This window comes from Trichophyton rubrum (assembly GCF_000151425.1).
Source record: "Trichophyton rubrum CBS 118892 genomic scaffold supercont2.13, whole genome shotgun sequence".
Taxonomy (NCBI): domain Eukaryota; kingdom Fungi; phylum Ascomycota; class Eurotiomycetes; order Onygenales; family Arthrodermataceae; genus Trichophyton; species Trichophyton rubrum.
The window spans coordinates 198735-214053 of record NW_003456416.1 but is presented as its reverse complement, the minus strand read 5'-3'; the positions used below and the strand labels follow the sequence as shown (position 1 = coordinate 214053).

The 15319-nt window shown below is 48.0% G+C and overlaps 7 protein-coding genes across 7 annotated transcripts; 4 read left to right on the top strand and 3 right to left on the bottom strand.

The window, feature by feature from the left end:
- Positions 1 to 236: 236 nt before the first annotated feature.
- On the top strand, positions 237 to 2053 carry TERG_08314 (uncharacterized protein; the record flags this gene model as incomplete). The annotated part of the gene is made up of 3 exons (XM_003231179.1): positions 237 to 304; positions 513 to 971; positions 1084 to 2053. The coding sequence occupies 3 exons, from the start codon at positions 237 to 239 to the stop codon at positions 2051 to 2053; spliced, it is 1497 nt and encodes a 498-aa protein (XP_003231227.1).
- Positions 2054 to 2646: 593 nt separating this feature from the next.
- TERG_08313 (uncharacterized protein) lies at positions 2647 to 4640 on the top strand (the record flags this gene model as incomplete). The annotated part of the gene is made up of 2 exons (XM_003231178.1): positions 2647 to 3267; positions 3348 to 4640. 2 exons carry the CDS (start codon positions 2647 to 2649, stop codon positions 4638 to 4640), a joined length of 1914 nt encoding a protein of 637 aa, XP_003231226.1.
- Positions 4641 to 5257: 617 nt separating this feature from the next.
- TERG_08312 (uncharacterized protein) lies at positions 5258 to 5797 on the bottom strand (the record flags this gene model as incomplete). The annotated part of the gene is made up of 4 exons (XM_003231177.1): positions 5258 to 5282; positions 5347 to 5405; positions 5501 to 5722; positions 5795 to 5797. 4 exons carry the CDS (start codon positions 5795 to 5797, stop codon positions 5258 to 5260), a joined length of 309 nt encoding a protein of 102 aa, XP_003231225.1.
- A 381-nt stretch (positions 5798 to 6178) lies between these two features.
- TERG_08311 (uncharacterized protein) lies at positions 6179 to 7461 on the bottom strand (the record flags this gene model as incomplete). The annotated part of the gene is made up of 3 exons (XM_003231176.1): positions 6179 to 7115; positions 7181 to 7236; positions 7297 to 7461. The coding sequence occupies 3 exons, from the start codon at positions 7459 to 7461 to the stop codon at positions 6179 to 6181; spliced, it is 1158 nt and encodes a 385-aa protein (XP_003231224.1).
- Positions 7462 to 8062: 601 nt separating this feature from the next.
- Positions 8063 to 9307, top strand: TERG_08310 (uncharacterized protein; the record flags this gene model as incomplete). The annotated part of the gene is made up of 3 exons (XM_003231175.1): positions 8063 to 8307; positions 8380 to 8938; positions 9002 to 9307. The coding sequence occupies 3 exons, from the start codon at positions 8063 to 8065 to the stop codon at positions 9305 to 9307; spliced, it is 1110 nt and encodes a 369-aa protein (XP_003231223.1).
- A 954-nt stretch (positions 9308 to 10261) lies between these two features.
- TERG_08309 (uncharacterized protein) lies at positions 10262 to 10822 on the top strand (the record flags this gene model as incomplete). Its single annotated transcript, XM_047748924.1, has 1 exon — positions 10262 to 10822. One exon carries the CDS (start codon positions 10262 to 10264, stop codon positions 10820 to 10822), a length of 561 nt encoding a protein of 186 aa, XP_047604916.1.
- Positions 10823 to 11768: 946 nt separating this feature from the next.
- On the bottom strand, positions 11769 to 14917 carry TERG_08307 (uncharacterized protein; the record flags this gene model as incomplete). Its single annotated transcript, XM_003231172.2, has 2 exons — positions 14306 to 14917; positions 11769 to 14204 (listed from the first exon to the last, which is right to left on the bottom strand). The coding sequence occupies exons 1-2, from the start codon at positions 14771 to 14773 to the stop codon at positions 11769 to 11771; spliced, it is 2904 nt and encodes a 967-aa protein (XP_003231220.1). The 5' UTR covers positions 14774 to 14917.
- Between the last annotated feature and the right edge of the window lie 402 nt (positions 14918 to 15319).

The following is a 15319-nucleotide window of genomic DNA, read 5'->3' as shown; positions in this document are numbered from 1 at the left end:
CGAAAGCTCCGAAAAAGCAAAAGAAAAACAGCTTAAAAAAACATCAAAAAAAAACCATCTCGACCAAAAGGATCAACTTTGCATATTATTTACCAGAAGAGAAAAGAGAAAGGAAGGGATAGGCCAGTACTCAGCGACAGCATATTCTCCTTCCTCTCGCCGCCCTCCCGCGCACCAATTTATGCGATAACCGGCCCTCTCCTGGGCAGAAAACCGAACTCCCCTGCCCTGACACCATGTTCTCCCAGAAGCCTGCCACGACCGGCGGCTTGACAGTGAATACCTCCACTGCAAACTCTCTATTGTAAGTCAACCTGGGCTGGGCTGCTAGCTGCTTGCCAGTTTATGTATGCATTTTACTTTATCGTTGATGAAGGACTGCTCGGAGAATCGTTGTTTACTCCAACTACCCGTCCACATCATACCAACGGCGTAGCGCCTACGCAAAGAATAGGACTAGATCTGTTCATAAAGCGAAGAAAAGATACTTATCATATTTGGCTTGCCTATAGTGGCGGAACACCCCAAACGGCAACGACGTCAACATCGGCCGGCGGGCTCTTCGGAGGCACCCTAGGAGCCGCAGCAACATCACAGCCGCAGTCAGGAAACTTATTCTCAGGGCTAGGGGCTACCGGAAGCCAGACGCCACAGAAGAGCCTGTTTGGTGCCGTTGGGAGCAGTGCGGCTAACACAGCTTCAACACCAGCAACATCCCAACCAGCGTCCGGAGGCTTGTTTGGAGCATTGGGAACATCGCAGCCCCAGCAGCAGAACACGCTCGGCAGCGGCTCACTCTTCGGCAGGACGACAACATCTGGCGCCCAGACACAGCAAACTACAGCAACAACTAGCGCGCCATCGTTGTTTTCCTTGGGTGCTTCAAACGCTAACCAGGCACAGGCAAAGCCATCTTTGTTTGGAGGCGGTACACAGACTACGGGAACATCAGCAAATACAGGGGGACTATTGTAAGTTCCATTGCATCCTCCCTTTCCTTTCCTTTCCTTTCCTTTTTTTTTTTTCTCCCCTCACACTACCCAATCCATGTGCCCCGGGTTAACATATTTCTCACCCATTCAGTGGAAACACTGTCCAGCAACCGCCTCAACAGCAGCAGCAGCAGGGCCCAACCTTGTCTCTATTCCGGAATACAACTGGGCCATTAAAACAGGACCAACCAGCCGGAACTAATGTTGTATCGGGCGTTAAAATTGACGTGTCCAATCTCGTACCTACGACTAAATTCGAAAACTGCAGTGACGAACTAAAGAAAGAAATCGAAGCCATAGATACCTTCATTCTTAACCAGATTCGGATGTGTAACGAGGTATCGGACCTGCTGCCCACTATATCTGCGCAGGGGGCGATGATCCCCAACGACGTTGAATTTGTACAAGGGAAACTAGACACACTTCAGGAGGCCCTCGAAAATGACGCTAACGGCATCGAACATGCCCGTAACCTTGCAAAGCAAGATGCGACGGAAGCAAGACTGGCCTTCCGCACTCTAGATACGCTACTTTTACCCCTGCAATACCAACCCAGCCCCGGTGAACGATGGTGGCCAGCTGGCCAACAAGGTCAAGCAATGTCCAAACATCCGCTACGGCCCACCATTGGGCTTCGTCACGGCGGGACCCTTGCACTGCCGGAGGGGATCGAGGCGGATTCTACTAATTCTTCGCAAAATGAACCCGGAAGCCTCGTTGATTATTTCTCTCAGCGGACGGACGACATGGGCTCTGTACTCGAGGAATATCGGAAGAACCTAAAAGAAATAGAAGACCACCTATACAATGTTGAAGATTCCCTTCAGCGGAAGATCCACGCACTTGTTTCCTCGCGGGGCAGAGATAGCGGAAGCACCGCGAGTACACAATCGTCCCGTGTGCGGGAACTTGCAGCAACGCTGGGAGATGTTGAGAGTGCTATCCTAGGTGTCGCTAGCAGAGTTGGCACTGCTAAAGAAGAGGTCCAGGAATTAGTTTTGGGTCCAATGGGAGTTAATGGTACTGGGATAGGGAATGGATGGCAATCCAGGGCGTACTAATGACTTTTTATATCTCAATGCTATGTTATTCTCTTTTCGACCCCGTCTTTCTCCCTTCCCCGTTTCTACCTTATATCGTGTCAACATTAACCACTTCCTGAATTTTGCTATCTTCTGCCGACGCAAATCGGCTACACAGATAGACCGGGATCATTCAGTGCTCTTTTAGCTTCTTCCATCTAGCTTGGAGCTTTGGACTGCTAAACGCCGTCCAGCCGTTCACCGTACTTTACATTGTGTATACCAGTCTGTATTTTAACTCTCCACCTTTTCTCCAGGGTATACCCGACCTAAAATTCCTTAGAAAAGATGCACATCTAATACTGTGTGTCCAGAGTCTCTTAGCTATACTACACATCCTCGTCCGGTTCATGCTCCCTAGCATTGTCGTCAGCGTGTCAGTGGCCGAGTTGAGTTATGCCGTTTGTGTTGCTTGTCCCAATTTGACTTACGTTGTTTACCGACTGACTATTAAGCAAGATCATCTGCAACTTCCATACTCGCTATGACAACAACAGCTTTCACCAGCAAAACACAACCGAAGAGTCCGACAGAGGAACCAACACCAAGTATCTATCGGCGTTTTAAACCTCATGGCGTCAGGCTCAGAGGAACCCTCGTTGCTCGAGTATGCCCGTTATCACGGAATCGCGCTGGAGCAAGAGATATTTAGTCACAATATGGCCCTTGATGGACTTATTCCACCCAATTCCTGGGAAATGGGCGATAGTGACGACATAAAGGGGGTCATGGATTTTATGCAGGCTATCGATCCTGCAAAGATTTCTGCAACTAGAGCCAGCACTGAATTGTTATCCTACGTCCTTAGGCTACATAAGGAATACACGAACACTAGTCCTGGGGCTCTTTCGCATCGCCTTTTACCAGACTGGTACAAAGTTGAACAGCTGAAGATATCTCCACCTATCCCTGAACAAGACGCTTCACATGGTACCATATCTGCAGTAACGCTCTTGAAGCTTGATCCATCGAACCTGCAAGCACCGTCAGAGAAGCTCAATGTTGAATCTGATGAAGGGCTAGAATTTCCAACTCTCTACACAAATCTGAGGGACAAGATTCTAGAGGAAGTTGCAAGTGAAAAGCTCGTGTGTCATCCTACAACAGCTTCACTCATACTGGAAACTCTTAACCATGGAAAAGTGCGCAAGTTGGAATATCAGAAACCAACCTACCATCACCAGCCGAATGATGTTCGTTCCCATCCATTACCAGACCGTATGCCAGACTATTTTTTTTTTTTTTTTTAACTAACGCGACCTGGGCTTAATAGAAACTAGAAAAGTTCGAGCTGTGTCCACGGATAGAGAAGAGTAAAGAGACCAACCGTAGTAGCGTTGTTGAAAATGCCACAACTACCGGCCAGCAACTTTCGCCAGCTGTAACGCGAGGGCCTCTCCTGCCGGGTCTATTCTCAGCCTCTGACAGCGTTTCCAGCTTCATGGAAGCTCATGGGAAAAGGCCGCCCTTGAATGACAGTAGCATGTCCAATTGCCACAATACCAAGGCAGACCAACAATTGCCAAATGATGAGTTTCTGGTTCCGCGAGAAGCTTCACCCGAGGCAGGTTTATATACCGTTCCCCTTGACGAACTGCCCACTCCTAGTAGCTCCCAAAAGCCAATAGTACTCTTTATGTCTGCAGACCTCCTAAGAACTCACGGGCCGCTCGTCCACAAACTGGAAACTCTCACAAACCCACCTACCCTGATTTTTCAAGACCGCTCTACACTCCATTCATATAATATGGGTGAAGGATTATGTTTGCGAGATGCAGATATAACACTTTCCCCCACGGTAGGGATGCTTTTGGCGACTACCATAGATTTCATGCAGTTACATCTGCCGGGTCACTCTATTCAACTCGAATCTGATATAAAATTAAACTCGCCTTTCCAGGAGAGAATATATCGAACTTGCAAGAAGTATGACGAACTTTATATCTTTACTCTCCACCATGCGGATCCATCAACTGTCAAGCCCCTGGTCTCAGTAAAGCAAAATATGTTCAATGCAATGGCCACAATTAGCGCATTCTGCAACTCAATGAATATATATTCAAAAGTAAGAGTGCTTAATGTCTCTTCGGACGTCACAAATCTCGCTCACTGGATTATCGATCTCGGACAACGTCATCAAAACTTGGTATTACAAGATGATACTGAACGCATCATTAGCGGACTTAACGGCTTACCTCCAAAGCGTCACTCTGGTGCCTCTGGTCTTGAGCCTATATCCAGCACCTTCGACGAACAGTTTCTTACACAATGCTTAGCATTGAACTGTTTTGCTGCTGCCTTCGTTGTTCATATTCTGCTTCCTTCACTGGAGCAAGCCCAAGAAACAGACCAGGGATTGTTGCTTACGGCGGTCTTCCCGGGCGAGGAGTCTACTCCATTCCCAGTGAGCAAACGGCTCTCCGTCGGTCTAGGTCGTCTTATTGATGGTAAGCTAGAAGATAAGGCTTACGTTGCATCCTTGCTTGGAGAACGAGCTTTCTCGCGAGTAAGGGATCGCAGACGCCGTATACTTCTCAGCCCATTTGTACCAAAGCTAGTTAGATAACATCCAGGTTTGGACCGGTCTGCTTGATTACCCAACATCAATAGAGGCTAGAAAGTAGTATCTATATCCATACTCTCTTGCTGTTGGGACATGTTACGGATAAAAATTAGTTAATCAGACACAGTTATGGAGATGGAACAAAGACGATAGCTCGAATCAATGTTGAGGGGAGATATCCTAGTATGCATGCATTCTCTTCCGGTTCTCGAACCCGCAGGCGATAGGTAGCAGAATGCCACATCGGGATCCGAAAATGAGCCATCTGCTTGTACATAAAATAGATAGCGTAAGGCTTTTATACCCTAGCTTCATTCTTCAAGTACGTTTGCTCCATGATTCAGATCTCTTCATGTGGATAAAAATAAAATAAAAAAAAGAAATGGACAAGGGCAACAAACACCAAGAAACAGGAACAAATGAAAAGAAACTCCTTTCGCTGGCTCTCTTCTGCCATCTTCAGTTGGCTAGGATGACCGACTCCGTAAGTTCGATAGATGTTGCATTCGTTATATTACATATTATTGTACAGAATCGGTCCGAACAACCATTCAGTGGGTAACTATGTGTAGCCGATTTCGTGTGTCGATTTGGTTCAAAGTCTAGTGGACGGGGTATATTCACTCTCTGAACTTGGCCAACAGCCTATGGAATGATGGGTTAGTTTCATCACGAGATGTGTAACGGTGGAAGAATCGTATCAACATACTCATGGTCTCGGAACAAGGAGTATTCTTCTTCTCCAAGCTTTACGGGGCTTCCTCCAAACTAATCAACAGCAATGATGGTCAGCACTTGTCACGCAGACTTCCAGAAATGAAGGCTCAACTTCATTGAGCTCATTTAACACAGTATTGACGCACCTGGGGAACCAAAACCCGGTCACCTGGAGCAACGCTCATGGCAATTCGCTTGCCGTCCTTGTCCAGAGCTCCAGGTCCAACGGCAAGGACCTTGGCCTCATTGAGCTCCTTGACAGAGCTTTCCGGGAGGAAGATTCCAGAGGCAGTCTTCGCTTCGGATTTAATACGCTGGACCAAGACACGGTCGAGGAGAGGAGCGAGGTTCTTTACGCTGCGGAAAGCCTGGATATACACCGAATTGAAGCTTGATTAGAAAGCTAGCCCAATAATGCGGAGACGGAACAGCGGACTCACCATTGCTGATGTCTATAGGAGAGGCAGAGAAATTTATAAGGCAACGTTTGAAAGAAAAGGATAGGTAGCGAATTGAATGGATTGAATGCCTATAACTTGTAATCGCACCAAAGTTGAACTGGAGAAGAGAAGAAGTTTTTGTTTTCACCTTCGCGATTAAGAAAAAAAAAACCCCAAGAAATTTCCAGAAAATATGCCAAGACACCATAGTTATCGAAAACGGTTTAGCGCTCTCCAGGCCGAGAAAGGAAACATGTTTATATCAGAGACGGGGGAGACAGCCACGGAGCAATACTCCTAGAATTATTCCATATCTCATAGCTGGTGGTGTACAGGGCTGGGTAATTTCCGCATATTTGATAGACTATTCTATTTTATCTCGATCTACCATCTTCGCATGCCCTTCCCCCTTGCACCAGGATTGCTGTACGCTCCATGTTGGTCATAACTCCCGTATCCCATCTGTTCCTGTCCGGCAGCTTGTCCAGAAAAAGCTTGTCCCCCAGCTTGGCCTCCATATCCGGTTTGAGGCACCTGAGGGTTACCAGCGCCAGGCTGGCCACCTCCCATCATAGCCTGTGCATGTTGCATGAAAGTCATTGGGTCCATCGATGAAGGGTCCATGCCTTGGGCCATCATACCGGCAAACACAGCCTGCATCATGTCTGGGGAGAGATCTGGCATCCCAGAAGGCATCCCCGGCATAGCATTCTGTGGTCCTGGCCCAGCTCCTCCTTGAGGAGGGCCAGGAGTACCTCTACCTCCTGTTCCTCCACCCCCTCCGCTCCCTCCCCCGCCGGCCACTGCTCCAGGTATCAGTCCAGGAAGAGGCGGTGCCGGCCCGCCTGGTACCGGCATTCCCGGCAGGCCTCCAGGAAGACTGAGGAATGCCTGCATATCCTCCATCTGCGACTTTTGGTCGTTAATGTCTTTTCTCAGGCTTTGCTGCTTGAGGCAGTAGCTTGCCCATGTGAACTCGTCAAACCCATAATTGAAATAATCATTGATATCTGAGCCAGGTCTCCGCCAAGGCTTATCGTCTTCCGTAGGAAAATCTGAATCTAAATCCGTAGAAAGAATCGGTTTGTTGGTTGAAGGGTGGACAGGGTTAGCCGATACATCGATCGTCGACGTGTGGTGAGCCGGATATGAGGACCCTGGCTTTTGAGGAGCTGCAGATTTCGTGGTGGCAGCTGGAGTTACAGTTGGTGTCCCAGGCTTTGGAGTGGGATGCAATGCTGCACCTTTGGGGGTTGCGCTGGCAGGATCAGTAGCGGGTTTTTGGGGTTCGTTTCGGTGCGCGGGATGGCGAGAGGTTTGTCTATTATGATTTAGCAACCGCATGGGTCTTATCAAGATGCGTTTTCCTCTTGGGTAAAGTCTTACGTAGTAAGCTCTGCAGCTACCTCTGGGGGAGCTTCAGTGATGATTTTGAAATCGTCCTACACATAGGTTAGCCAATTGAACGGGCGTCGGCAGTAGAACAGTCTATTAGCGCATACTTCATCGTCTTCTTCTTCTTCTTCTTCTTCCTCCTCCTCCACCTGTTCGTGCCCTTGCCCTTCTGTCATGCCTGCGTCTCCACTCTGCTGCTCTGTGTTCTGAGCTGCAGAGCCAGAAGGCGCTACATCAGTCGGATCGTAAAGATCATCATCATCTTCCTCCATGGCTGGCGTTCTGACCGAGTAATCACCACAACAAGGTCAATATTTTCTTGAACCCTCTGCTTCAATATGCTAAGGTATATCCTGCGCCAACTGGCATAAACCGTACGCTTTCGTGGTGGATATCGCGTGAACAAAAAATACGCCTTGATCCAAGTCAAAATATCGAGCTCCGCGGCAACACTATCTCGTTTTACGCACTGCTGCGCTGGGGCTTAAGGTCGACTCGTATGCGCTTCGGTAATCGAGAATGGGCATATCCTATAACTCTTGCAGCCGTTGAAGGTTTTGGTCTCTTTCGGAAGAGCTCGAGGAAGCTTGTCAGGGTCACGTGCTTGACGAAGTCAAAAGTTACTGAGATAGTTGACTCACGTGACGACTAACCCTGGCTGGCTTAAAGTGGACCCACTAGGTATTTTATATTCGGTAGGTAGATTGCATTACATAAGGCTGAGAGCTCGCGACCACAAGAAAGCCGAGATGGTTTTGAGATACCTCTGTTAAAGGATTCTTCAGCCAGTATTATAATTGACTGCCAAGCGAGTTGGGTACTAGGAAAGAAAAGAGACACTCGTTTTGTCTGTTTTTGTTTCGCACCAGCGTGATGTCTGCACCCTCTGAACCGCCTAGCAGGACCTCAACGCCCCGGTCTTTCACGAACCAGTCGACCACCGCAGAAGACCTCTTTAAGTCGCAAACAGTTGGCTTGGTGAAACTGTCAGATTATCGAAAAAGACGAGCTGAAGTCCTTGAACAAAAAGAACGAGAAGCACACGATAAGTCCTTAGGCAGGTTTACCCCCGGGACATCCAGGAGTGGCACACCATCGGCAGGAGACAAGGCAGACGGGTAAGTGAGATGCAGTCACCTTCTGACTACTTTGTATATCGCAGGATATGCTTGCTAATTGTCAAAGTGCAGTGAGCAGAGTGACGAGCCGCTGAAGAAGAAGAAGAAGAAAGTTCGAGCCCTCGCAAAGAGTAAGCTTTCGTTTGGCAATGATGAAGATGAGGGAGAGACTGAGGATACACCCAATATATCTCGCGATCCAAGTGAAAGCAGGTCTCGGTCGGGCACACCGCGCGAGTCGAGCCCAAAACCATCTCGGCGGTTAGCTCCAAATCCGCATTTGACACTTCCTCGACCGAAACTAGTAACAAAATCTGCTCTTGAAGCAGAGTCAAAGGCTAGGGATGCTCTCCGGCGAGAGTTTCTAGCCCTCCAAGAAGTAGTCAAGGCGACTGAGATAGTGATACCGTTTATCTTTTATGACGGAACAAATATACCGGCTGGTCAGGTTACTGTGAAGAAAGGAGACCCTGTATGGTTGTTTCTTGATCGGTGCCGGAAAGTCGGTGCAAAGCTAGGGCTTGCAGGTGCTGGAGGTGCGGCAAGGGGACGAAAGGACCACCGCAGAGAATGGGCTAGAGTAGGAGTCGACGATCTCATGTTGGTTAGAGGCGGAGTCATTATCCCACACGTAAGCTCCCTTTGCTGACCTGGTTTCTTTTTTTTTTGTCAACTGATGCTAATGCCGTTCTAGCACTATGAGTTTTACTACTTCATTGCCAATAGAATATCCAATTTCTCCGGCAACGGCGGGCTACTGTTTGACTACTCGGATGCTGCGCCGCCAACTTCCTCCGATAATAACAGCAACGCAACGCCTGTGCCCGAAGGGAAGGACGCAGACCCAACCCTTACGAAGGTTGTAGATAGACGGTGGTTCGAACGGAACAAGCATATTTTTCCAGCAAGTCTCTGGCGTGAATACGAACCCGGACCCGAATTTGAAGAGAAGATGCGTGGAGTCCGACGGGATAACCAAGGGAACGCATTTTTTTTCTAGTAGAATTCCGGCCTTCGTTTGTATGGCTGTTCATTCTGCTTTCTGCGCCGTTCTCATATGGAGTTGAGAGAGGGGGAAAGCGGGTGCATCATCTTTGGTCATCGGCTTTTTTTCCAACTCCTTATTATACCCCTGACATGTTGCGTGTAATTCTTGCCATCTCTATTCTCTATATACCCAAGCAGAGTATTCAATCGCTTCGAAAGCCCGCAGAAGAGAGAAACGGATAAAATTGTTCTGCCGATAAGGATTGGATGGACAAAAAAACCAAAACACGTGACCACAAAAGTTGGTACTTCCTAATAAGGAAACTGTGACTTTTGTGTTTTGTATTTGTTTACATCTCAAGTTTTGCTTCAAATTTTGCATCTTCAGATCTTCGCTCTGCCTCATTACCAGTGAAGGATCCCTGTTGTACACTCTATGCTTCAAAGTGCTTTCTATCTGTGATGGCTCAAGTTTTGGATTTCAGTTTGCGTTGTAACAACCTAAGTTGCCGCACAGCTTTGACAGAAAAGGCCGTAGTTACTACTTGCTCGTGAGCTTTGAGAGCCTTTTCATGCATTCCGGGATTGTCTAACATTCTCTATAGCCACATATTCTGTCTCCGCTGCGCGAGCCAAGGAGGGCTATCTCAATCACAAACTACGGGTAGACAATGTCCAGCCTGCCAATCAAGTCTCCCAAACCCGGACGATGTGGTTTCGACTATCCTCACCCCGACAGAAGATTACAAAACCAGCGTTTTGAGTGGACTCGACCCAACTACCATAATAGAATGCGCTGGGAGAGCTTTGTCATTCTGGACTTACCAGGCAACGCAGGAAATGTACGGTTCCCACTCTCCGTCTTTGTGTCTCAAAATCTCTGAAGAAGCTATTAAACAGTTGACTAATTCTGTCCAGATTCTACCAGGACCATTTGAGCAAGACATTAAGAGAGAAATGCAGTGTAATGGGCAAACAGATGGATCAAATGGCGCATGACGCAAATTCTGCTATAGAAACCCTCCAGCATCGGATATCAGGTACGACCATATGCGTATGCCACCTTGAATATTATGACTATCAATCTAACTATGGTATCTTTCTAGAACTTGAACATGGCCAGGAACAGCTCCAAAAGAAAAATCAGGAGCTAGTCAACGTGTACAGGGATAAATGCAAGAAACACGCACAGATGACGAATCTCTATAACTTACTGAAGAATCGTGCCATTCGGTCTCAAATCCAAACAGCTGTTTCCGATACTGTTGCTCAGACACTCAATTCATATGGAGCAGTCGATAATACCCAGCACGCTAGCCTAGATCCACAACGGCCTACAACAAGCCTCACCGTCTCTCGCATGAGTGATATCAATCAGTATAACAGGGCAAGCAATGACCATGACTCTAGAGTTCCACGGCAACATAAAGGGGCCTTTAACCATCGTAATGGAACCATGATGCCTCCTCCCTCTGTGATACCAGTATCCCGAGTTGGTAAGTGTCGTTGGTTCGGAATTTTCCTTTGAGCCCCATCTTACTCTAAGCCTAGTAAAAAACACCCTTCCTACACCTCGACATCGTACCAGGCTACCACCCCAAACCCAAGTTAATAGTCACTCACCTCACGATCAGCGAGCACCTAGAGGCACATTTCGCAGCCCCCAATATCGTTCAGTGTTAGGTGATCAAGTGAACCAAGTAACTGGTGGCAGTCATAATTCCCACGGGCTCGGAGCTGGTATGAAGATAGGCCGGTCGGCGGATGCCTCATTTACTCATGATATACTATAATGATTTCATTCCCATGATACACTTGACATTGCAACATATTTTGGCCTGGACTTCGTCGTTTGGTAGCCCTTTATATAGCTAATGTGCACCCCTTATTACCCTATCTCAGCCACAACCAGTAACGCTACAGACTGGATAAATAATGATTTAATATATTACATATATTTTTTAATTGCAAACAAAGCTTCGGAAAACCAGAGATGTCAATCAGTAGTAACTAGAGCCTTCAGTTAGCTAGTAGGATCGTTGTTGTTAGCTAACTAAATGCTCATTTACCACGAACAGGCGGGCACTCCGCGTGTCTGCCCCATTTGACCAAATTGTAGATTCGACCAGCTATTAACGAGCCGGAGACCACGATATGTGGAGGGCGGTTTATTGGGTGTCGAATACAATGGGTATCCATATTGTTCTTTGGCGCAGCTTTTATCTTTAGACCAAATAACAGGCTGTTATTTCTATTCGGGATAAATTATGCGAAGTCACCCAATGCGTAGTAGGTCTCGACGTGCCTTTAATGATATCATTTAACTAGAAGTTGTCACTGAAAAGGTGTCAATACTTCTATTAATGAGAAAGCTATCATATCAGAGAGATAGGCATGTTGTAACCATTTGGTAACATAATATTGTAGGGCGCGGTAGGTAAGCTCCTGTGTATACAAACATGGACACGGCTAGCCTATGGGACCCATAGACGGACAAAACCAGTGACTTCTTGACGGCATGTCACACAGCTGCTGAAATTATTCATGGCAAGACTTATCCTGCAATCTTCGCATATGCAAAGACAGCGACATGGCCATGTTATGATAGCTCTTGGGGAGGCCTGACATATGACACATTGCGGTCCATCTGGCCCGAGGCCCGACGCGCCGGTAGCCCAAGTCTGAGAATTCTCTGACGTGAGAGGAGGAGTATTATTTTGGCTAGTGCCTTGCCTTCGTTCAAGAATCAGGTTCTCCAAGATTTCCAATTCCTCTTCCATCGTAGGACGGCTTGAACGCCGGTTCTCTGCTGGCCAACATGCATTCGATGAAGTCAGGATTCTCGCACGCTCTACATTCAACTGTTGTCGGAAACGGCGTCGTGTCATTATCTTGCCTTCGCTTGAAGCTAGGATGTGTGCAGATAATATGCGGGCCTCGTCTCTGGTCTCCATATCCTTGGGATCAAGGAGGCGAGCTAAGGATGTCATGTCAATCCTCTCCTCTGGCACCCTCGATAAGCCCGGGAAGGGGTTGCTGGGGGTTGGCGTCCGTCGGCCATCAGAGTCGCAAGACTCCCATTCGGATTCTTCAGCTGTTGACGTAGATACTACACTTGTTGTATCCCAGTCCTGGGGCGGGGGAGAATAATCCTCCGTCATATCTTGATTTCCCCAGGAGCCACCAACCTTCCACCAGTTGTAAAGTTTGTTGTCGAGATGTTCCTCCTGCGATTCGCCCCATGACTCACTAATCATCATCTCCCTTTTTCTCATTTCCTTTTCCACGTCGAAGTCGTCTGTTTCTGGCAGCTCCAGGACGCCTTCATCCGTCAAAATCCAGAAATCTAGCGGTGGGCGGATTTCCGCTTCATTTGTACCGCTAGGCTGTTGTCGAACGCCCGCAAGATGCACTAGCCATTGTGGTTTCAGTGGTAGCTTAAAGTGGTCCAATAGTCTTACCAGCCCAAACGCCCACCATCCTGCCAGCATATAGAAAATTGCTTTGAAAAATGCAAAACCATGATAACACCTAGTTGGCCCCCGAAATGCTCCTACATTCCCCAATCCAGATTGTTTCTTCATTGCCTGAGAGCTGGATTGCGTCCTTTCAAGCTTTTTCTCTTTGCCATACCCACTTTCCCATTGTCTTGGGTGGTTAGGAATAGCGAAATTGAAGTTCTCATCAAGTTGGACGTCATCGCCCCGCGGAAGGCATTCCTGGCTGCTTTGATCCCGTCGAGATGTAAACTCTGCAAGCCTATCCTCTTCCAACCATGTCATTTTGCGTACTTTTACACTCTTCCCTTCGTTTAGAAAAACCGCGTCACTAGCAGCAGATAAGGCAGCATACCCTACCCTAACAAGAGTGGCATAGAAATCATCATGCATCTGGAAACGGGTATTCTGGATCTGGGTGGAGCTTTGCATGTTACCATGGGCGATAGCAAGGCGCTCGCGAAATGAGTTGGGACGCGGAAGGTTAGATGGAAGAGAGTACGCTGTCAAAAGAAGGGCAATAGTGTATATTGCTAGGCACGTTAATATGCCTAGCAACATGAGAAGATGAGGTACAAATCCCACGATACAGACTGTGGGGAAATTCAATAGGCCAGCGTGGTTGCCGTCTAGATATGATCTGAGGAAACTCCAGACCATAAATCCCATGAATGAGAGTCCCCATACAGTGGTGTTTATGAGCCGATACTGGCTCTGTTTTCCAAAGACGTCTAAAAAGTTCGTCGCTAGACTATTGCAACATGCTAGCAGCGCAATAACTAGCAATTCGGGGGTGGCGTTGAGTCGTTCTAGGACACGTTCTTTTGAGAATAATGGAATGGTCGAAGCTCCATCTCCGGCAGCGGTGCCCTCGACTGACACGCTGGCTGTAGATTTGGTGATGCCGAGGAATTCTAATCCAACTGATCGGACAATTTGGATCTCCGCCTCTGCAAATGCAAGAGAAAGTTCAAATACGGACATACCGCCCTCCGTAGCAAGAGGTTTCCCCTGAAGTGCGGCAGATAATGTATCAATGAAATGGCCAAAACACAGTCGGAGAAATGCCGGCCACAGGAGAGAAAATGAGCCATACGTGACACCAGGTCCTGGGGACGTAAAAGTTGCGCTGCATGATGACTGCTCCTCCTCCCATTGCAATAAAGACGAACTTAGGTGATATAATAATCCTCCTTCACCAGCATAGTCTAGCCTCGATGATTTCCCTGGTTGGTCATACCGGAATATAGAGTATTGCGGTGAGGTCTGGCAGCGAATGGCGCGGAGGAGCTTTAGAATCTGTGTGGCAAACAGGACTATTGGGATAATACGGAGAATAAGGGTTGTATGCCACTTCAAAGTCACTTGGCGACGAGGAGAAGCATAAACCGTGACGCGGTTCAGAATCAATGCCTGTCCAATACCAATCAGCAAGGGAAGATCAAATGAGGGTCAACTCTAGGGAATGACCAGGCAATAATTAGCGGGATAAGCCACAAATTAAACCTACATACCACTACAAAACATGCCAGGGACCACCTTGTAGTCATGTAGTTGAAGAATCCTCCAAATTTTTTCAGCGAAGGTAGGAAACCTCCCATGCTGAACCCGGAGGCGGCCTCCGTCGAAGCAGCAGAGCCTGCTGCAGCATCGCCTGAGAGTGCTCCATTCGCACCGGTGCCAGTCATAGCAGCAACAACGGCTGCCGCTGCCGCCGCATCATCACCTGCCACATCTCCGCCTCCGATACCAAAAACCCGAGCTAAGCCGTCTAGGGCCGAGGAAAATGCAACATCCAGGCCTATAAGGCGGACAAGTTGACGTGGTAATGTAATTATAAACACCTCCGCATGATAGACAAGGCGAAACGGTAAAAGAAGGATGTCTCGAGGCTCTGGTGGTAGAAAGGCGTGCCACGTCTCGGTACTGTTGATAGCTTTACTCATAGCGTCCATAGCGAGGGCGTCTTTGTCCACAGCCATTGTGAAGGTCGTATTCTGCGTACGGAGTACTCTGGCAGCTATGCTGTGGACCTGCTAGTGGAAGCTGTAGAGGCAGCTCTCAGTAGAGAGAGGACATGGACTCATAGCTCTCGTCGAAGGGAAGCCAATATCTGAAGCCAGCCAACGACTGTAGACTATCAGCTACTGTCTCGTTGAGGTCAAAGTAGATCGGGCATTTAATGCTGCATTATCGCGAAGTCCGGGGTAGCAACCTCCGCCGGCACTTTTGGGTGAGTATCTTGGATATGCGGGTTCGTCGACAGTGCAAGTCAGTGCACGGCAGAGTAAGTCACGTAAAATTAGCGGCTCCAGGCAGCAACTTGACCCTGTGAGACTGTCAAAGCTGCTTCTTTTGGTCTTCTCTTCTTCGTCGCCTTTTTTTATGTCTTTGCCTTTCAAAAACGCTGTATTGGAAGTCGGAAGTAGGAAGAAGCAGCTGCGGGTCCGCGCGCGGCCTGTTTGTCACGTGCTGTTACTGACTAAGCATATAGCTGAGCCCCTGAAACTACACCAAATATGGTTAGC